Source organism: Pipra filicauda, unplaced genomic scaffold, assembly GCF_003945595.2.
Source record: "Pipra filicauda isolate LSUMZ 115617 unplaced genomic scaffold, ASM394559v2 scaffold75_size2874737_pilon, whole genome shotgun sequence".
Taxonomy (NCBI): Eukaryota; Metazoa; Chordata; class Aves; order Passeriformes; family Pipridae; genus Pipra; species Pipra filicauda.
Genome location: NW_024104931.1, coordinates 2,363,744 through 2,386,564, shown reverse-complemented (window position 1 = coordinate 2,386,564; position 22,821 = coordinate 2,363,744). Strand labels below are relative to the sequence as shown.

The 22,821-nt window shown below is 44.1% G+C and overlaps 1 protein-coding gene across 8 annotated transcripts in view; it reads right to left on the bottom strand.

Annotated features, from left to right (window-relative positions):
- The window catches only part of ADCK1 (aarF domain containing kinase 1), an 80,821-nt gene that overhangs the window by 51,385 nt on the left and 6,615 nt on the right, over positions 1-22,821 (bottom strand). For 5 of the 8 annotated variants that reach the window (XM_027720140.2, XM_039389694.1, XM_027720138.2 and 2 more), the window contains 2 exons: positions 21,338-21,421; positions 15,759-16,001 (listed from right to left, as the gene is read on the bottom strand). In XM_027720140.2, coding sequence (XP_027575941.1) covers positions 15,759-16,001; positions 21,338-21,421 — 327 coding nt within the window. The remainder of the gene's footprint in view (positions 1-15,758; positions 16,002-21,337; positions 21,422-22,821) is intronic. The other 3 variants (XM_039389693.1, XM_039389695.1, XM_027720148.2) reach the window with 1 other exon arrangement.

Here is a 22,821-nt window from a genome sequence, read left to right as displayed (position 1 = left end):
ATAAGTTTACTCTGATACATTAATAAAACCTAAGCAAATCAATAACAAAAAATAACCGTGCACCCATCTTCTGTTAACGCTTGACACCTATCTGCATGAAGTCTCCCAATTCCTCTGGCTTCTGTGTCAGAAGTAATTGAAGGTCAAATCCTGTGTCTGCCGTTCTCATCTGCCCGAAATCCTGTGGTGAGGGGCTGCACCAAAAGCCTCAAAGTACGTGGCAGAAAGGAACAACACAACAAACATTCATGAACACCACAAACCCCCATCCCATTCAGTGGCTGGTTTTGCCCTCTTGCAAAGCGGTGCCATGAGTGTCCCGCATTTGGGAACATGTCAGGGGACAGACTGGGTGCTGAGCTGCAAGTGCACAAAACACAGGCCTAGGGGAGTGTGAGGAGAAAGCCTAATGTGCAAGTCTCACACTCAGCATGAGACTTGACACTCTGATGCACGCACACACTTTCCTAGGTGGAGGCATACAGGCAAGTGTAACTCGTGCTAGGTGAGTGAGCTTCGCCCAGCATACTGCTGGCTCAAAAACACCTGAAAATACATAGGCAGCAAATAACACCCATGAGCATGCCTGAAGTCTCCCACATTATTGTCCTGCATTTTACAACAGCTCGTCTGTAACAAGCCTCTGCACTGGCTCTTTCCCTACTCTCCTTCCCTGTGTGTAGCGGTGGCAAAAGCAGGCCAAAAGGGAACAAGGAAAGGAAGCTGCGAAAGTAGATAAGAAAGCAAGCAAACCAGAGAGGGAGTAATGGGATGAAAGAGAAAGGCAGTGGGAGAGAGGGAGTCAGAGCAGCTGGGTAGTTTGTCACAGCACTGTGAGTGCAGCCAATTACAGGGAAATAGTTTTTATGCAGCTCAAATTACCACCCTCTGCCCACTGCCTCCAGCTGTGGAGGAAACCCCCTGCCAGCAGTGAAGGGCAAGGGGAGTGGTGGCCAGCCACCTCTCCTCAAGGGGTTGGGCAGGCATAGCCAAAGGCACAGCAGAAAACAGGGGCAAGGCTCCTTGCAGGTGTATTCCAAAAACCCAGCACTGAGCTCAGCACAGAGCCCTGTGACCTCCCACAGGCACAGCAGGAGCCCATCAAATGACTCCAGGCTGCAGCACGGCTTAGGGCAGAGCAGCAGCAACCCTGGGGCTGCAGCGCAGTGATGGGTGTCAGGCTGGGCAGCCAGCTCAGGGCAGAGGTGCTGGCTCCAATGCACTACCCACCCCACATGGATCACCAAGGGAGATGGAAAAAACGGAATGGAAAACTCATGTAGCTAAAAATGCAACTGGTTGTAGGCACGCTTAGATATCACTGCTGAGGAGGCAGAAATAGCTCCTTTCCTCTAGCACAAGCTGAGAGGAAATTCTGGCCTTCCCAAACTTATCCACACTGCTGAGAACATGGGTGGCCTTATGGACACAGCAGTCCAGGCCAAGAGAGACAAGAGGATCCTTACAGAGGGCTCTAGGAACAAAACCCCCATGCACAGCATCCTCCACCATGCTCTCTCAAGTGGCTTGGCTACAACTCCTAAGAGACAGCTGCCCTGGCTGGCTGGCTGGACCAGGGAATGCCAGCTCCTGCACCTGCTTGAGAGACAGAAGATGGCCAGGCAACTTGTCTCAGAAGGAGGAAATCTATTTATGCAGCCCTATATTTTACAAAACTTCAGTCTGCATTAGAGGCAGAAGTACAGTGAGCATGAAGCAGGACTGTGAACACAGCTTTTAAGGTCTCTTTTCTTATCAACCAGGTCAGGGTTTTTAGCACAAAAGTATTCCTAATGCTATCTATTAATTTCTTGGTTCTCCCCAAGCTAGGTCACAGTCCAGATGCAGCATTTGTTTCTCTGATAGATGACATTTCCCTCATCATAGGCAAAGTAAGAGTGTCACATTCTTACTACAGCGCCCAACGCTGTTGACCCACGTTTCTGTTCTACCCTGGAGAAGATACAAGTTAGATGGAATCCCAGAATGAATCAGAACTTTTCTTCAAAAAATCTCAAAAGATACTGCTCTTTCTTGCACAAGCAATGCTTCAAAGACTCTTTTTATCAGCAAAAAGCGCTGGAAACAACAGATAGTTTTATACGAACCTGCTTGTATGTATCATGCCTAGGAGCACACTGCAAAGAAAGGAAGCACTTCATGTACTGAGAAATATAAAGAATAAGATTCCCTCAGGAAGCCCTTCAGATCACAAATGCTGTCTGAGTATATGTCTCTTTCCTCAGTCCACATGGGCATCTCTTTCTGTCTTAAACCCCTTCCCCAAATTTCAGCAGGACAAATTCTACATTGGCCCACAGCATGGCTATCAGACTCACATAGTTTACCTAAACCCTGGGTAGATTGGGATTGACTATTAAAACTGTGAACGTAACAACTGTCAGCTATGGAGAGGAGGCACCTCTAGCATGAAGCACATGCTCAGCAAGCAGAGTTGCAAAGTAGTACTTTTTAATTTACCCAGGAATGTATAAGCAGACCTGGCTTCTCGAGTCATTTGGATGCTTTTCAAGGAGCCTGTATTCACAGAGACATTGGCAAAGAACTGCTCTTCAGAACATCAGATGTGCAGGTACCATAAATTGGCAGATGCTAATCAGGTCTTAAAATAAAGGAATTAATTTAGAAGAAAATAAATACCAGTTAAAATATATCAGTGAAAATTTCAGTATCTGGTGACAGACCTGGTGGCAAAAGGGCTCAGAAAGGCCACTAAAGAAAGTAAAGTAAGTGGTGGAAGCCACTCCTCACATGAAATGTTTCAGAAAAGTCATCCCAACTCTGAAGGGCGTACTCTTAGCTGGCAAAACGTGAAATGAGGATTAGGAATGCAGAGAGAAAATTTGAAATGCAATTAGTCAAAGTCATAACAAACAAGTTACCAGAAAATCCTGGTGATGAGCGCTGCCTCCAGGAACACTGTAAACACAGACATCTCACAAAGGACGTCATGCTGGATTTTGCCCAGAGGACAGGGTTTGAAAAGCTGCTCCTCCTCGCACCTCCATATTGGAGAGCGCTCTCATACAGGTGAGCAGGAACAGCTCTGCACCATGTGGTGCCCGCTCACATCCCACCTACTCCCAGCTTGAGCAAGGGAAAGCAGGTACTTCTCCTGCTGCGGGCAGTTCCCTGCATGGAGCAGGATGCTGAGGAGGAGCCTTCCCATCGCTGCTTACAGTGGAGATACATTGTCCAAGACAGTATTTCAAGAAAGGTATCTCCAGAAAATACCTTGAAAACTTCAATCACATAAAAATTAGAGATTAATGCAAAAAGTAGCTGAAAAGTTAATAATTGTAATAAAAAGAAGACCTCATATTAAAACCATTAACTTCCAGAGGACTGAAAGGGAATAAGTGTTGCCCTGCTTTTAAGGAAAATCCAGACTAAACTGGGAAATTATAGTCCTGCAAGCTTTATTTCTGTATCAACTAAATTAGTTGAGACAATAATTACAGAGAGTACTAAAAATCATCTAGCTAAATGTGATATGACTGAAAAAAGAAGCCAACAGGGATTTTGAGGGGAACAAAATCATTCTTCACCAGTCCATTAAAATACTGTAAGGATGTTAATACAATGGTCAATAGCAAAGAGATATTTATTGGGACTTTCAAGTGGCTTTCAATAAATTTCCTCACAAAGAGTGAAGAGAAAACTCAGTAATTACTGGAGATGCAAGAACATCACTTGTTTTATCCCATTCCCAGCTCAAAAGCCCAGCACTATGGACAGCAGCAGTGGGAGACTTTTCCAGTTAGGACAAGGCTGCAACATTTAGTGTTGGTTTCACCACAGTTTCATTTCAACCTGCTCTGAGCTCTTTCAGACCAGATGATACTGCAGAAGCCCTGTCTATCTTAGCATCTGCATCATTGTTATTTCCAGTAAAGATGAACTACCACTGGCAACAGAGACATGATGAAAAGGTAAACAGGTCCAGGTGGTGCCCGGAAGGCAGAAAAAGCTCTCTACTATAAATGGGTTGACCTGCATTACTGTCAAAAACAAACAGCAGTGTCCCATTTCACCTGTTCTTACACTAAGGTTTAATTTCCCTGATAGTGATCTGGCAAAGGAGAGAACAGTGCAGTGACAAAAACTCCACTGAGATGCAACAGATATTATTCACCACCATGGAAAAACAAGCCCTGCCAAGTCCCTACCAAAGATAGGTGATCAATACACCTCGAAATCACCCTCAGTGTAGATGGCTGCAAGGTTACACATTTTTACACCCCATTTTGCACAATACAGCATTAACCAGTGGCACTCACTGTCACAGGACAGAGAAGCCAAAGCTTAATGGAATCGAGGAAGTCTTTGGATATCTATGATAAAACAACCATACCTGATTTTATATGGAACTTTTCATCTCTAAAAGTGCTTTTACAAAGCTCTTTACAAAACTCAGGATCCCTAATTCCCCATTTTACAGACTCATAAGAACATTACAGGTAATAAAATATCTAAAGGGCTTTACACACTCTTGCTCAAGGCATCAAGACAGAAATTACCCACAACGAGAGACAGAATGCAAACAGGGTGCATTATTAGAATCTTTAAAGAACCTGTTTGGTGTATCCAGCTTACAAATTATGGTTAAATCTTCTGCTGCAGTTAACCTGTTTCCAAGGATCTTCCATATTTAATAAGTTACCTGCCATTGCAAGGACTTGTGATATTGGTGATTGACTCTTGTTTTCTTCCCACAGAACAGCAGAACTGCTGCTTATGGTCTTTCATATTTAGCCCTTGGCATTCAGGGAAGAACCTTGTGGCACACAGTGGGTGGGAGCATCCCAAGCATATATGCTGTCAGACATCCTGGACAAGAAAGCTCTTCCAGGAATGCCTGCAGTAGCAGGAGACTGGCCTGGAATAGCCAGGCTGTCCCTTGGACTCCCTACAGAGGGAAGAGAGGATGTTATCACACCTTTGCAGCGGGTATCCCTAAAACACAGTAAGTTGGAGAGGGAGAGAAGACATGTCAGAGAAGATAGGAAAGAAACCTGGTCATAGTCCTTTTCTCTTCCACCCCTGATAATGACAGGGCCATATGCACACAACTGGTAAAACTACAGAAGAGCTTTAGATGACTCAGGACAACACAAACCAGAGAGGAATGAAAGGATGTCCACCTCAATTTAATGCAGTGAGAAACTGAAATCAATGGCCAAAAGATCAGGAAAGGTTTAGAGAGGATACAGTTACTGATGATGTGAATAGGGTACTTGGGTGCTTTAAAAACAGCAATACAAAACCTAGAGCCCATTTCAATAACAATGTAGTTGTGTCTAAGGGGCCGTTATCTCCTCTTCCTACAAATCTGAATAAGCATACAGTTACTATAAACTACTATAGCCTTCACTAACACTATCAGCCTGGTAATCAAACTGACTGACAGCAGGGATGCTGCAGGGAGACACACAACTCTAAATGGAATTGCTATTGCTTCCTTTTTGTATTATCTTTCCTACTTACCTTTTACAAAAGCTCATTCCTAAGCACACTAGATATTTCCCATTCAAATGCTTCCTTATACTAATACTAGCTGATCATATGGCTGCTGATAGACATATCCATGTCTTTAGAATTGGAACAACTGATGCAATGTACCTCACTACCTAAAAATTCATTATTTGTGTGAGTTATGTATAACCCAATCAAGATCCTTCAGAAATTCTGACACAACAGTTCGTTGGTGGTGGGACAGAAAGGAAGTGAGAAAGAAAGCTTTACAGCTTGGAAAGGATAAAGGATGGAGATGATCCCCCAGAATAATGTGGCAATTTCTTAACTTCTCAGTTTCACAAGCGCAGAAACAAGGAGTCGCACAATTAGCAGGATGGCCAATAAACTCTGTACTAATGGAAGGACATACACAGTAAGCCTGTGTCAGACAGTTGAAATCTGGTATTGGTGCTGTGGCCTTATATCAGCAGTGCTACAAGCAGCTGAATTTAAAGCAAACACATTTCATGAATTGTACAAAACTTCCCTGGAGATCACAAGGGATTTTTCCAAACCTAGGCCAACACATTTTATGCTGAGCAGATATGCAAGCTCCCACCTTCCAAGCCACCAGGACTCTGAATTTCCACACACAAGCACACACAGACACTGACCTCCCACCTATGCCCACAGTCTTCCCGCTAATACCCTGATTCACAATTTGGTTCGTACAGGTGACTAAAGGGTGGCCGAGCACCAAACCCCTATTCTGAGATGTCACTTGGTTCAGGACACATTTACGCTAGGCTGAGGTCCACCTCTTCGGCCAGTTCCTCCCCGAGCTGCTCTGGAGAGGAGGAAGCAGGGTCGCTCAACTGCAGCACAGAGCACCAGCAGTCACCTTGCTGAACCCTGCCCTTGCTGGCTGGTGCATACACAACCAGCACCAATTGCCTGCTTGTGTTCCATCTTCATTTTACTCCAAGCTCGGTCATTTGTGCTCTGATTATCTCTCATTACTGACGACCTTGCTGTAATGAGTTTTAATCTGCCTCGTATTAATTAGAAACATTTTCATTAGCCAGCTCAATTTTAGGTAAATAGCTAATAGAAGCAACTGAGCTGCAATTAGTTATCTGTGGGGCAGTTCAGGATAAAAATCAGAAGAGAGCAGCTGTTTCCCCTCTAGACACCTCTGTGATATAATGCACTATTCTGTGTAAGTATCCTGAGCTGGGAGAACAAGGAGCACAGGGAAGGGCTGGTCAGACATAAAGGGAAATAACATTCTAAAATAACTGGGCTGTAGCACTTCTGTGCCTACAGCATTACCTGTATATTCTCTCCCACTACTAGTTCCAGATCTAACTGTTGAATAAAGGAATCTGAGAGTCAAGCTGAGTCCCCTACACCCACAGACATCACCTTCATTGAACAAGGTTCTGCTCTTGAGGTTGTTTCACCCTGTGACTATTCAACAGGTCCTTCACACTGGCTCTCTTGTGGGGCATATACATTAATATGAATGGTACTTACATATGAGGGTAGATCAGATCAGATTTGCACAAGACAGAAGGACCAGACACATGTATACACAGATGTATAGGCAAAGGCAGCAGGTTCACAAAACTCCACTCAGTGCCTTGTTGTCCTGATAGTGCTGGTATACAACCAGATGCGTCCTGTGCTCCATTGCAGAGAACCCAAGGAGTACAGAAAGTAATTCAACAGCACATCTGCAGAAGGCACTGAGACATTTACAGAAGCTGCAATGAAATTAGGCACATGTCTTGATCCATTGATCACAGTGCCTGCAGCTCCTGTTAAGGAGGCAGGTGAAATGATAATAAATTTGACACAGCATCTCTCAAAATTTGGCTAATAAAATTAATTCAGCTCAGCTTGGATTAGACTATGTGGGATGCCAGTGAAAACAACATGAGTGCTATAAAGACACCATCTTAAATGGAATTGTGCTTAGCTGTGGTGGGGGCTCTCAGCCATCAATCCTACTAAGCCCTGTTCCAATTGCTATTTTCAGTTGCTGTAAGAAACAATATCAACTAAGATGTGTGTTACATTCAAGAGTGTTCCCTAAACAGGAGCTGCTGACACACTCTACAGAAACCACAGACTACTGACTAAACAGCAAGAGATGATGTTGTGCAGTAAAAGTGACCTGAAGGGAGAACACTCCCCAGACAGCTACGTCCATGTAAGGAGACATTGGAAAGGAAGTGAGGGCTGGTCTTCCTCCATGGGGAGGGTGGGGGGAAGAGCTCCAACAAAGCCGCAGTAGGAATTAGCTGTCACTGAAGCTCATACAGTTATGGCTATAACTTCAAAGCTAAGTGAAGGATCCTAGCAGCAGGAATGAAGATGGAGATCTGATAGCCTCTTCCCTTAGTCCCCACAATCCATCCTACAATAAAATGGAGCTGGAAGAGCCATGGACTCCACAGGAAGCCCAAACAGACAAAAGATACACTAAAAGACACTGAAAGATAAGTTTTATCAGGATGCATGGCCCAAGCACCAAAGAAAAGATTGAGAAAGCTCAACTAAGTCTCATCTAGTTCAGCAGCTGAGGGTCAAGACAGGGTAGCTCCACACAGTCTGCTCTCCTACTGTGGGTGTGCAGAAAAGAAGGAAGTGCAGAGGCAGCCGTTGCAGCTGGAGGGGAGAAATAGTCACATCCACTTTGTCAACGCTGAAGAATGTGGGCTGACGTTTTTCTCTTCCCAACAGTTGAATCCCACCCTACCAGCTGCACGTCACAGCTGACCTCCAGTCAGGACCTATCTGAGTCAACGTCAGGCGATTAAATCGTGCAGCAGCAGCTTCTCCCCCTTGTACATATGCAACTCCTCTCCTGACAGGTCACTCCAAGGGCCACAGGGGCAGAGCAAGCAGGCTCCCTCTCTTACAGCCATGCGGATGCACACCAGCATTCAGCTGGGTGACAGAACCCAGAAAGAAGGGTTTCTATTTGCAGTCCCTCTAAAAAGAGTACAGCCCCTTACCAAACTGACAGAGGCAGATTCCTTTCCCCTTCTTTAATCTGAGAAGCTCTGACCTTTAAAGTACAGACCTCTTCCCACAGGAAGAGGATGCCTGAAGAGGAAGGAGACAGTAACACATGAAATACCTATAAATGATTAAATTGGATTGACGAGGAAGTCAAGAAAGATAACAACGATGGGATTACACTGTCAATTCCAAAAAACTGCAGTGACTGTCACAGCACCACATCCAACAGAGAGTGCCAGTAAGTCATCACCAATGGCAAAGTGCAGTTCTACTTTTAAAAGTGCCTATGTTGAAAAAAAAAACCAAAACAAACACAGAATGTCCCCTTGTTACTCAGCAGGTCTGTTCCCTTTAGGGTATCAGTCAGAGCGGCTGACTTCAGTGAAAAAATATATATAAATAACTCCAGCTTTTTCATCTAGTTGACACTACATAGCTCCACACCAAGAAAGACAGCTGGTGTCCATTAGCATCCCAGCAATGTCACCAGTATGGGAGGCTGAGCTGGTGTCCCTTCCGATTCATATACAATCAATAGACTTGTTACACTGCAATTAGAAGGTCAGATCCTTCCTTGCAGCCACTCCTGTGCTTTCTCACTGAAAACAATAGGTTTCTGCAGCTGTTAAGGGAAGGGGAATTTGGAAAAAATTGGCTTTGTGGGGCCAGTGAAGGTAGCATTTGGTCTACTGAATCGTTATGGATGCTGGGAACACAAGGAAGAGAGAGAACCTACACTGGCTTTGAGAGGACCACTTTAAAATAGCACGAGATAGCAGTTTAATGAAGTAAAAGATAAATATCTGACATGGCACCAAACTGAGATGAACAAAAGGAGAGCCCAGGTGAGGCCCCATGTTGATTATTCATTATCCAGAGTAGATTGCTTTTGCTCCCACAATAAGCAGAAGGAATTACCCCCAGCAGTACCAGAGGCAATTCCCTTTACTGCAGCTGGTATCACAATGAACAACATTGTACATGCCTCCCCTGCACTTGGCTGTGCCTCACCAACGCTGTGAGGGGAATAAAACTGAGATCATCTTTATATACAATTATATATTCAACATTTTGCCCTTACCATTGCCAGTTGTTGAGTTTTCCCTCTCATCTTAGAGATGAATGAGCATCCATGAGGCAGGGATGCTACATTTGAAAATGCCAAATATAAGAACCTAAAGTAAAATAGTAAAGCTGTTGGATGTCTTGTCACACCCTAATTTTAAGGAAACAGAGTGTCCTTCCACCTGTAGACTCACTGTCAGTCATTACTTTATTTACAAGGAATTGGGTGCAACAGAAAACTTTACCAGTATATGGGGAGCTGTGCATACAGACAAGAAGAAAAGGAGCAGAAAGCCTCCACCTGCAGGTTACTGATCTCATCCAGGATCAGTGTTTCTGGTCAATATTTAAGAGTGGTTCAGTCTACAACATTATAGATTTCTGCACTATTGCCTGTGAAGGGACATCCCTACGTTTATCCTCCATCCTTCCAGAGAAGCAACTACAAACATCAGGAAAGGCACTTTATCGAGTAAAAATCTAAGGTGCCTTTTCTTGATTTAAAAGATGCTTATTACCACAGCTCTCCTGTGCAAGTACCCCAAAGGGCAGGGTAAGGGAAGCCTAGTCCATCACTACTCACTGACAGTGGGGAGAAAGACGCATACTGGGCAGCATTTACCACAATTTTAAAAAGAAAGCACCATCTAGGAATCCAGATGTTTCAGTCTGAATCTGGCATAAGCAAAATTTAATACTGCTTTGCAGAATGGGGAGAATGTAGTACAAGAGGCTAATATTGGACATGAAAAAACAAAGATGACACTGCACTGGAGATAACAGGCAGGAGGCAATCTCCTTTGACAGGCTAGTCAAAGATGGCTAATGTCTAGCCTTGGCTAGAAGGCAAACAGTTAACTCAAGACAGAAGGCAATTGGTGCAAAACCTGACAGAACAATAATACTGACAAAGATCCTCCAAAGAATCAGAACTCGCTGGCAAAGTACAATCAGCACTGTGTATATTCCCAAAGACAAAATTTGCATGCCAAAAAGGACCATAGAGAATTAGCACAACACGAGATGGATATAAAGCAAAGAAATTAAATCAGATGCTAGTAATCCAAAACCAATGTTATCTATGACTTCTAGCCTCAAATATTTAATATTAAAGCATTTACATATTTCACACAGAGAGACAGAGATCCCATGAAGAAGAATGAAGTCACAGTGAAACTGGGAGTTGATGTCAGCAGGCAGGAGAAGATGGAAAATGGGGTAAACATGGTCTTGATTTGGTCTCTGGAAAAGAGTGGAGCTTCATTGTTCTCTCATTAAGGAGATCATGGCACGGAAGGGAGCTGTGCGTTGATTACCACTGAAGATCGGCTCCTTTTCTGGACAGGGACAGAGTGCTGCAGGGACAAGCACTTGGCTGGAGATGGTAAGATGGAACTCAGTCCTAACTACAGAGGTCCTTTGATGAGTGACTATTGCTTTTGATGAGTGACTTGAGTGAGACATCAAGGCAAAGCTGGTAACATGAACAGGCCTCATCCAGGAGCTTCTTTAAATCTACATTATGCCTATTCTGAAGCCTAAAATTGGCTCCTTCTTAACTGTTTGCTTATCAACACCTGGCATTCACTAGCATTCCATAGTAGCCAGTCAGCTATGAGATACATACTTCATATAGAGATATAGTGCCTCTTTGAAAGCACAGTTACCAAGTCTACATGGATTGCTGTCCCAATTACACATACCTCGGTTAAGCTTCTAAACACAGTAATGAGAAATACAAAGTCTTCCTCCTCTCAGCATTGACAGAATGCTTCAGTCATGGGGAGGCAAGGTGCCTCAATCCCCTCTACTATAGGAAGGCAGCCACCTTTGGGCCACACCACAACAGTTCCCAGAAAGCACCCCACAAGAATAACTTGGAGCAGGTAGTCTGCAACTTCCAGGGGGACACAAGCAGGTGGAACATCACTGGCCACTTGGAACTCAACCAGCACATCACATTTGACCTCCCTGATAGAGAGAACCCTTAGCAGCAATAAAGCAGTCGAGATAATGATTTTGTGTCTTGTTCTAAAATCCATAAAATCCACAAGTCCAGCATTCCTCACTTCCAAGCCTTCATGACACTGCTCAACCATGATGCAGAGAGAAGACACTGGTCCGATACTAACCATGAAGACCTCCCCTCCATATGGCAATGCCCAGACTCAAGCTCATTTTGGGACATAATATTGGGAAATCAAAAGCTCAATAAAAGCATCCTTGGAAATCCATTCTATACTCTAGTCCTACTTTTGCAAATCTCCCATCTCCAAAAAAATATGTTGGCTTACAGAGAAGCATGTGTTTCTAGCAGTTGTATGGGAGCTGCTAGATTTTACTGTTCATTTGCCTAAAAGAAGAAAAAGAAATCTCCTCTGTTGGCCTAATAATCTGTCATAACGAGATTCTTCATAATTAGTTTGTCCCGAACAGTTGCTTTGTAACAGTAGTGAGAGAATATTTCAGGAATGGCAATTACCTCTGGTGTCAAATTGATGGGGAAAACAAATGTTCAACCATCAACAAAATGCAGTGCCTTTTCCACTCCCACCCGATGGTGGGTGACAGCACTGCACATCAGAATTACAGTGCGGTTAATTACTAGGCATGTTGCAACTGAGAATTCATTTCCCCTCTTGAGATGAAATTTGTTGAGCAATGTAGGTGGAAGGAGGGGCATCTGCCATTGGGATGGGGGTCATGTGAGGAAATGGTCTTATTGATACGATGCTTCTTTAATTTACTACACATATGTCCAACAATTTTAAGCAGTGAGCACTATTTAAAGGAACTTTCCTTTATTGCCTACACATATATCCCACCATTTCAAAGATTTTGCAAAAGGACAGAGCTTGACTTCTTTCTTGTTGCTTTATTTAAATTTAGTATCCTTCAAATAAAATTCATGTCTGTATTAGTCTTTCCATACTATCCAAACTAATATGAAATACAATGGGTTTCTTGGCTGTTTGTAAATGGAAGAGTTCCTTGGGTTGTGAGCTCATTGGATTTCAGCATGTTATGGGACCTGACATCTGACTGTTTCTGGTGTGAGATTTCCAGGAATGAAGCTAAGGCATTCACTGGAGCTCACCTCCTCAGATGAGTACCAAGCTCTGCCAGATCTAGGAATCCTATTCCAGAAAGGGAATAGGAAGGGGAAACCTGCTGTCTTGGCTGTCATTGACACAAGTATGCAAAACCACAGCCTGAGAGCTGTCCTGCCTGGGTTTGGCACCTGGGTCTTAGTTCTCTCAGAAAATTAAGATCCTGGCAAATCTTTCCCACATAAATCACTAAGGAATGCAAGGCCAGGTGGGGTAAACCTGTATCCAATCTGCCAGCAGCATGGCAGGGGGTCAGGGAAGTGGTAGCCAGGGCTGAGGCACCAGTGGGGAGAGGTAAGGGCAGAGCTGGAGGAAGCAGGAAGCTGATTCAGGCCTGGTAGAGGATGGCAGCGCAAGTGAACAGAGGTCAGCTGTGCAGGGCAAGTGTGGGAAACTGTGTGAGTTCAGATGGGGATACACCAGGAGAGATGCACACGTGAAGCTGCTTCTGCATCTATTTTGCTCAGTCCTCAACCACATTACCAAGCACTCGCTACTCTAAAATCAAAACACAGGTTTAAAAGAATTAAACATCATCCTCACTCCTGATAGAGATTTAATCCCTAGCCTGCAGCCTTTGGGGAGAGTGGAAGTCAAGGAAAGTTGCAGTGGATCTAACCTTGCCAGTCAGGGAGACAAGCGGTACCAGCTTCTGGGAGCCCCTTACATGCATGAAGTTGCAGCCACCTCATCTTCAAGCACACAGCCCCAGACAAGCACCTGCTCAGGGTGAGGAAAGCGAGGTTCTAGGTAATGGCCTTGCTGTTTCCTCACTCCCCATCCTTCAAGAGCCATCATTTCAATTTAATAACATTCCCCTGTCAAGGATCACCACTCTGTATATTGGCAGGGAATAACTCCCAATTCAGATTGCCACAGCAAAACCTCAGCTTGCTGCAAGAAATAGAAGCAGGGAAGTTGTCCTGGAGAGGAAGAGGAGAGACAGAACAGGTGATACCAGAGCACTGCAGAGATTAAACAGCTCCTGCTGGGTTCTGGAAATGCCCAGCTGTGTTGCCTGACTGTGAATGCAAAGGAAAGGGCCCAAGGGAGGAAAGCATATCTTCCCTACTTCTCTTCACACAACAGTCCTATGATAAATGAAGCCTGCTGCCCTTCAGCAATTCTGTAATAAACAACTTGTGTTCAGAGGAACCCTACAATAACAAACAGGCTGCACAGTAACAGAGTTCACAGGCTACTCAAAATGAGTACATTTTCAAACAGAGACTGCAGGGGCCATAAAGACATTTTAGGAGATGGGGTTTTTTTGAAAAGCAATTCTGCTAGTGACCTTTTCAGTGAATTTACCTCTAAATTCAGCAAAACTAGCAAGATAGTAAATGCATCCAGGCTTGGCAGGAGGCATTTCATAAAACACTGGGTAGGTACATATATGTGCAGGCTCACATGCAAATTCATTGTTAAAGTGGAGCTAGGAACAGAGTGGAGGTTGTATAAAGACCACCCTTGTCACTATGTTTATCTGCTCACTGTGGGCCCCTCCCACGTCACATCGACTCAGTACACTGACAAAAACAAGTTGTTACTGGTGTCAGGCCTGCCAAGATGATGCTGCTGCAGAGGAAGGAGCAGCAAGCTGCTCTGAATGGTGCACCATCAGCACAATGTGCAGCCATCAAAACGGAGCTCTCAAGCCAAAAAAGATACAAGTAAGCAAAAAACCAAGAAAAATAAAGACACCTCAAACCAGCTGTATGGAACCAAAAATAGGCTTAACTAGTCTAGCAGTGAATGTGATTACTATCTTGGATTGACTCTTCTAAAGCCATCTTTGAACCTCTGAGTCTGTCTCAGAGGTGGCTACTTTACCAGAAGTACTCCTACCCGAACACAGTGGCACATGTCTACAGGCACAGATGTGTCTGTCCAGATACACAGAAATGAAAATTTCTAGGCAGGACACCTGAACACCCTAGTAAATAAAGCAAGGGCTAGCTTTAAAACCTAGTACTGAACATTACTTTTTGGTTGTTCCTAGACTAAATCAGCAACTGCCCCAGCTCAAGAGGAACCTAGTCCCCAGGGCTTCCTCAGCCTGCCTGGTTCTGAGGCACCAGATGGAAGAATACAGCAGAGTTCCATTCAGAGACACCTTTCCCTCAAGTATGCAAACAGGGTAGCCCCCGCATACGTAAAAGAGTTTGCCTGGAACTCACTAAGACACTTCCCACATTGCCAAGTCCAGAGAAGTGTTTGCAAGACACCACCCATCACAGCAACTCCCTCACCACTGACTTAACTGACTAAATGAAGACACTGGCTTGACAGGTAAGATAATTGTGAGCTACCCTCCAGCACATCCTTTTATCAGATATACTTTGGGGAGAATGTGATAAGGTCACTGGTTTAGCAGAGTAAATCTCCAGCATTCAGTCCTGCTCTGAAGTTCCAACCTGGCCTGATACATGAAATACCTTTTGCACACCACACTACTCTCTTCAATCCTGGTTTTACATCTCTGTACTCCTAATTTCGGGTCCTTCAAGATGGTATTTCATTGCAAGCTGACTACAACAACCTTAGGAAAGGGAACAGAATCCACAATATGGATCTTATTAAGGACTCAAAGGGCAAAAAAAACAACACTTGAGAAGTCCAGTTTGACATTGCAAGTACTGATATGTCTCTATCCCCAAAAGAAATTTTCAGGTATCTATTTTTCCTAGACTCAGATAAGATTATTTCTATTCTCAAGCCAGGTGTCTTCCTGTTCTTAAAATAGGTTAAAGTACTGACTACCTGTCAGCTCTACTGATTTTACAGGTGGCCCCCAGCAACCATATAAACTGGCCAGTAGTTCAAGGCTACACAGTCCTTAATAAGAAAATATCCCGAATTAGGGCCTCATCCAAAGTCAGTGGGATCAGCCTTAAGTCACTTACAGTGGCATCCTAAGCAATTTCTGCTTTTTGTTTCCTTCCCTCTTTATACAGACCTTCAAGCCTCTGAGAAATCCTATGTTTGCATCCATTGGCACCACTCACATCTAGGGTGGAAATCTAGGCAAATCAAACATGAGTTCTTCAGAGAAGATACCATCTCTTGCCATACCTCTTCACTTTGTACTGCTGAGTATTCGTTTTTGTTCATTTCACATTGGGACTCAAGGAGACATCCAAACATTAAATAAAACATGATTATTTCTCCACTTCCCATTTGTCCTTTTATAATGTTTCTTATGATGCAAATTCCTTGCAGCACTGCATTCTTCAAGGGCTTCCTAATGGTTTCCTCACTGCACCGGGTGGGATACTCTTCAGATACTCCTCTGGCTACTGTGTCCTTCTTCGGTAGCTGTAAGGAAGCAAAGTGATGAGGTCCTCGGGGATTCAAATAAAAAGGGATAGCCCCACCTGGAGGAGAGATGGCTAAAAGCTCCCAAGGCACACTGTCACTCCTGCTGGGGAGCTGAGGGAGACAGCTCAGCCATGCGGTGTGCCTGTCAACTCACACTCATGCTCCTGGAGCAAAGCACTTCAGGGACAAGAGTGCACACCCAGGAAAAAAGGTACAATAAATGAGGCACTGCCTCTTTTCCCTCACTTCTCTCCTTCTTCCTCCTCCAAAAATGTCACAGTAGATGGCCCGTTTCTCTGAATAAATCACTGCAGATGACTGAAGAACATCTTGTTTCATAGCACACATCCCAGAAAAAAAAAGGACCTTCCTAATGCTACAAAATTAAAACCTAGTGATACTGTGGCCAGAGCATTCAGCTGACACCACTCTAGAAAGCACAAGGAGGAAAAGGAAGTGTCGTATAATTATAAGACTTATTTTACAGCTTGTTATGTGTTTTCAGTGCAAAGCTTTTGTGTTTTATGTGTTGGCAGGAAGTTTGCTAGACAGCAGTGCTCAAAATGTAGAGTAATCAAGCCACCAGCTGGCCCTGCTAGTAGCTTTTTTAGACGGCATTAGTGTTGACCATGCCTTTTAGATGAAGAGACATCCTGGGGAGCACATAATAGGGCAACCAAACATGATCAGCTCAGGGACTGTGGATGGGCTCTGAAGCTCTTCACCTCTCTATTACTGGTTCCATTTAGTTTGGTGACAGAAAGTCACTGCCACCTAATGGTTATTCCATGTCTCATAGGGAAGTCTATTTGCTTCTCACCTCGGTTCACCACCGGCTGAAACAAGCAATGAGAGCCACCACTGCACACACTGGCTGTGGTGTAGAATAGCCCACAGTCCCCATTCAAAGCTGCCTTTTTGAAGGAATGCCATGGAGAGTTCCTGGCGACTTCTCTCTGTAGATGCAGTCCACCTCCATCAGGAAGAAACTATTTTAGGACATCACTTACTATTTAAGGCACACAGTGTTACTGAATCATGAGGGAAGTCCAAAGACACAGGCTATTTCATTGGTTTGAACTATTCAGAAACTGTAGATTATTTTTGAAAAACACACACATGTATACCCACTTCTGTTCTTTCCAGGATCCATCACTTGGGCAACTTCACTGTGAGACAAAACTCATTCTCAAAACACCCACTCCACTGTGAGAAGAAAATGTAACAAATGCCAGGAATAGCCTCCAAGGAACAAGAAATTGTATCTGTATAATGATGGCACAAGGTTATGCTTTCCAAATATTTGCCCAGGTACTGACAGCCTGATAACCTTAAGTTTGAATGAGGAGAACATCCTCATTCTACTCTCGAAAGGAGGATATTTAATTAACTTCCCCAAATGGCTTTTCCCTGACAAAGCAATTCTGTAGCCAACAGTTAATTCAAGAATGGATTCCCACTGTCTCATGAGACACTTTGATCACAGATCCTTTTTCTCCTTGCTATCTTCTCTCCATTAAAAAAACCCCCACCTGTATCCACATTCAAAGCAGTAACCTTTTGTCTTACAGAAGAAAATGACACAAAAATGCCCTGCTCAAGATTTTCAACTGTGGCCACTTGTGCCAAAATCTGCAAGACAACTGACTCATTGCAATCCTGTTACTACATTGACAACAACTCAGAATCCCTTAAGCAAACTGCACGTTGTGACACACCTCCTGACTGATAGCAGAATCAACAGAAATTGATGCCAGCAATGTAGGAGGCGTCAGCCAAGACATCCAGATGCTATGATGAGAGGCATGCTGGAAGTGTCACAAGGTAGCCTGACTTGAGACTGGGTAGACAAACACTCAGAAAAGCCAACACTCAAGGACACAGAAGAACATCTGAGAAATGTAGCCTTCTACAAAACAAAATCATTTGCTGAGAAAGCAATAGTTAAGGAAATGGCATGGAGCAGGCTGCCCTCCTTTCTCCTCTGACTCAGTGCAAGCAGGGGAAGAAATTAAATGCCCAAGCTTACATGTGGCAAAGATGTCCAGAACCATTTAATGAAACAGACATGAACTGAAGAAAGTTTATATCTCTCCTAATGCTCCTGACACTAGACCTACAGACATAAGACATAAGATGTCTTGGGGCCAACCACAGCTACCACTGGCCTTGACATCAGTACACTGGCATTATCATCATATGCAGGAAAAGGGCACATACCCCAGGAAGGATCTTTAACTTAGGAGAAAGATCAAGTTTCCTGTGTGGTCCAGCCACCAGTGGTGAGATGAAGCAACCACTGGGAAGGACATAAAGCCAGAGCACTTAAGCACATTCATTCCTGCAACACACAGGAATGGAAAAGAGAAGACATTTTTTTCTCTTGGTTGTTGCTGAGGAAAGGCTGTGAGTGCCATCAGCTAACTGGATTCTTTTATCTCCTGGTTGACAGGAGAACCAACCTCAGGACACATGGTGAATTCCCATCAACTGCGCCCTGCCTTATGGTAAACAGTAAAACACCCCCAATCTGCTGGCCATAAAAAAGTGCTGAGAACTGAGGGGCTGAGACTATTAGCATCGAATGTGGTCCATGAGGGATAGAAAGATATAGTAAGATTGAAGATAATTCCTTGGAGCTAATCAGGAACCTGGCTAAAAGTCCATGGGGAACCCATTTTCTTCTTAATCTGTTTTGCATTTAATTGCTTCCTAATGACTATGTCCCTGTTTGGCCCCAATAGGCTGAGAGACTGGTGCTGCCATTGAAGCTTCCCGTCTCTCATCTGAGGCCATGGGTAATTTACAGACTCCAATTTAATGGCTTGCTGGGAATCCATGGAGAGCAAGTTAAGCATTATTTGCACTGGAGTAGCACCCAGCAGTATCTACTGAGTACCAGGAGGAGATCCACAGAAAAAAAGTGTTTTGCCACTCCCAGCTGCAAACTCCCATCTCAGACACATATAGAGCTGCATCGCCTCACCGGAGACAGAGGCACAGCAGCTGCATTCAGACCTTTTGGCACTATCTGCAGTCCCTGGCCACCCTATCACACACACACACACCCTGCCTCACAGAATCTCTCTTCTAGCACAGCACCAAAACTGATTCTGGAAATCAGCAGCCAATTCATACATATGCTTAAAAGAAAATTCCAAACTCTCAGTTTATGAAGAGGATGTTAAACTGGCCCCACTGGAAAGACAGAAAGCAAAGAGAGTATGATGAATGGCTGACAGCAACAGAGAACTATCCAGGGCAGAAGTTAGTAGGAGCAACATCTGGATAAGTATCCTTAATACACAACACTTACTTGGGAGGGGAATTCACATCTTCTTGGCCCCATCCAGTTAGTAATCTTTAGTACCAATTCCAATGGGGCAACTTCTTAGAAGTGATTCTGAGCTAGTACAAGACCACAAACTCCCACAGAGAGTTAAAAGAGCTGCAAGATGGTAAAGATGTGGTTGCCATTCACTTAGAACTGCACTGAGATAAAGGGTTTGGTGCGCAATTGTCCAGGCCCAAAAAAATCTCCCATGACAAACTGATGCTTCACTAGTACAAGCTCTACAGGGATGTTGCTAAGGAACCCAGAAGTGCTGTCACTGCCAGGCTCAGTGGTGGCACTCCATAGCACCTGCCAACAGCAGGACAGGCCTCCACTGGCCAACAAGTTTTCCTAACTTGTGCTATGTCTGTGCCTACTTCCTCTTATCTCCCAGGTCATGCCCCTTCATGCAGCCATAGGCTAGTGCTGGCCATGCCACATAGTCCTGTGCCATGCTGGCATGCTGTGCTTGCCGCTGGCTCTGCCACACACAGGGGCTGACTCAGCTAGTGTTGGCTGCCAACAGGGAGGGTGCAGCTCTGTGCAGCGCCAGGAAACAGGGCCCTTTCTGGCTGCCTGGCGCACGGATTGACGAACCATCAAAACCTGCATGACAGACGTTAATGAAGCTATGGGGAGACACAGCAAAAGGTCAGGAGTTTGCAATGGCTGCTGCAAACTCTGCCAAATGATAAGCTGTCCACAGCACTGATAACTCCATAACTTGGGTATCACTTAAGAAAGCTACAAGCAGCCCTTCTGCAAACCAGATTTCAAAGGAACAGGGGCAGAGACATGGGCAGAGGAACAGTGAAGCTCCAGACTCCCACACATCTATCTCCATTTTATTCTAGGGCATCAGTGCCTCTCAGCTGGGATGGGGAGCTACAGCAAAACAGCTTAGCATCTTCAGGCAGGAGAGGATGAGAACAAGCTCCAGGAAGCCATTCTGCAAACTATTCCATATACACTAAGACCATACAAATGATGTGGATTTTCTGCCAGAGAAATACTAAACCATACTGGAGACCAATGTCACTGATTTCTACTTTACCCAACACTATTTCCAGCTTTACAGTCCCTCCAATCTGAGAATCCCTGTAGAGCACCACTCCATGCATTATGACCACATCAGTGGCCTAAATCCTACACACATTAAGAAGAAAAATGAGGTTAAAGACCTTAATTTAAACATACTATGCAGACTGGCCTAATTTGGCACAAGCCATATTTCCCACTCCAAGGAGGCCTGAAGCTGGAATAGCAGAGAAACCCTGGCTACATACACCATATGCACTCAGCTAAAACTAGGTGTCATTCACAGCTCAAGGTACTAGAGGGCTGTAAGCTGGAATAAAGGTGCAGCACAAGACTTGAGAAGAGCAACAAGGGTGCTTATCTTCCTTCTCACTAGAAATGTTTTTTCTAATGTTAATTACATTAGAATGTTATTTTCTAATGTTAATTACTGATATCAAAACACAACAATGTGTTTTTCACTGAGATGTACACTTCTTCACACAATTCTCATTTCCTTAGAGATCTGCAAGTCTGATTGATCCCTATTATTTCCCTTTCAACACACTCCTCCTACTTAAATCCCTCAGCTTTCATGTTATGGCCACTACCAAGCAATAAGCAGGATAAGAAAGCACTGCCAGGCCACTCTCAGCACTGACCTCCACATAACCAGTCTGGGCAGCACCGAACCAGTGGCAGAGTCCAAATGCATCTTACCCCACACACCAAGTACTTGAATCTCTACTGGACATAAGTGAGCACTGGTTGCATGGGGCTACTTTTGCTAAGGGGCCTTCAGCATTGGCAATGCAGGTCCTGCAAGAAGCTTATCTAATATGGAGCTGTTATCTAATGTTGCTGTTAACAATTTGTTAGAAAGCATATTGAATTATTAAACTGACAGCTTTACAGCAATGGCTTTGGCAACACACCTGTGCCTTGCAGTTTCCAAGGAACACAGTTCAGTGCTATTACCTACCTGTGATTTGAGGAATTCATACTCCTCTGTTCCATATGGGACACTTCGAAGAGAGGTGAGGTAGTCATAGGTGATAACTGCCGTCTGCAAATGAAACCAGAAATGTTGAGCAAGCTCTGCAGCTATCAAAACAATAAGACATCTGTTAAGGAGAATGTATGTAGCTTAGGTTTCAAAGTTTAGACTCCACAGTGAAGCCTATGGTAGCAGACTCATTATTAAATTAAATGAAAATATTTCAATTTCAATGAATGTTTATAAAAAACGGTGCAGGAGCCTCACTGATATGTAGCTATTAAAAATAAGCAACCCTTGGCACTCCTATACTATCTTCTATTCGAGGAGCTCAAAGCATTTTCCTAATCTCTGCACAGCATCTTGCACAGCAGACTCCATTCTCAGTCAGCCATCCGGGGCTTCCACAATAAGGTCTGCTGCTAGTAACAGAGGCCATGCAGACCCTGTTTGTGCCCCATCAGTTATCCCATGCTGCATCTTCACACCTCCAACCAGCCTAACCACCTCACTCTGGGTAGATGGCTCAGCAGGGAACAGAATGACTGAAGACAAGCTCACAGTTCAGCACAAGCACCAGTACTTTTGGGGTTATTCAACTGCACAGAGGACCACAGGGCCAAAGGGTCAGATATCCAATTACAAAACCACCATAAGAGTATCCAGCTAAAGCTTGTTAGCTAGACACAGACACAGACAATGAAATGAGATTCCTAAGCACCTCAATGATTTCTGAAAACAGATCTAGGGTATTCCACAATTCCTATGACTAAGGTTCCTCTCTCCATAGTCAAAACACCTGTGAATGGAAGTGAAGCATACAGGTCGTGTTTAGAGGAAGAGAAAGGAATGTACACCTGAAGGAGCCTGTCCACTAACCTGCCATTTGAACTTCAAGATCCTTGCCATGAAGAACCATTTGCGTAACTTCCATCAAAAGCCATTTTTCCTAAAATCTCCTGGCTGAAAGGGTAGCATCCCATTCTGGAACAGGATACTAGCCCCACCTTTCATCAAAAACATGCCCAGGAAGGGCATAAAGTACAGCTGATGTATCATGAAAACCAGGGAACTGATAATAGGGAAACACTCAAAAGCTCAGAAAAGCATCCAAGAGGGGACTAAGCTGGGAATCAGTTACAAACACACTCCTTTCTTGCGGAGGTTAGGTTTCTCATGTTTCCTGTTTTCCAAATTGTAAACTGAGCACAGCAATTTTTTTCCTGGTTTTTCAGGCTGTCTTGCCCCTGGTGAACTCAGGAGCTGTACAGCTACATAGAGACCATTCAGAAGAAAAATTTTTCAAAGTATCTTCACAACCTCAAAGAAAACTTTGAAGTGGAGGGAGGTTCAAATCAGCCTTGCATGAAGACTTGAGTTGGTTCTTATTTTTTATCTCTGGTCCACGAGGGTAATTATCACCTCCAACTTGAAAAGAATCAGCTAACAGATTGGCCTGTATTACAGAG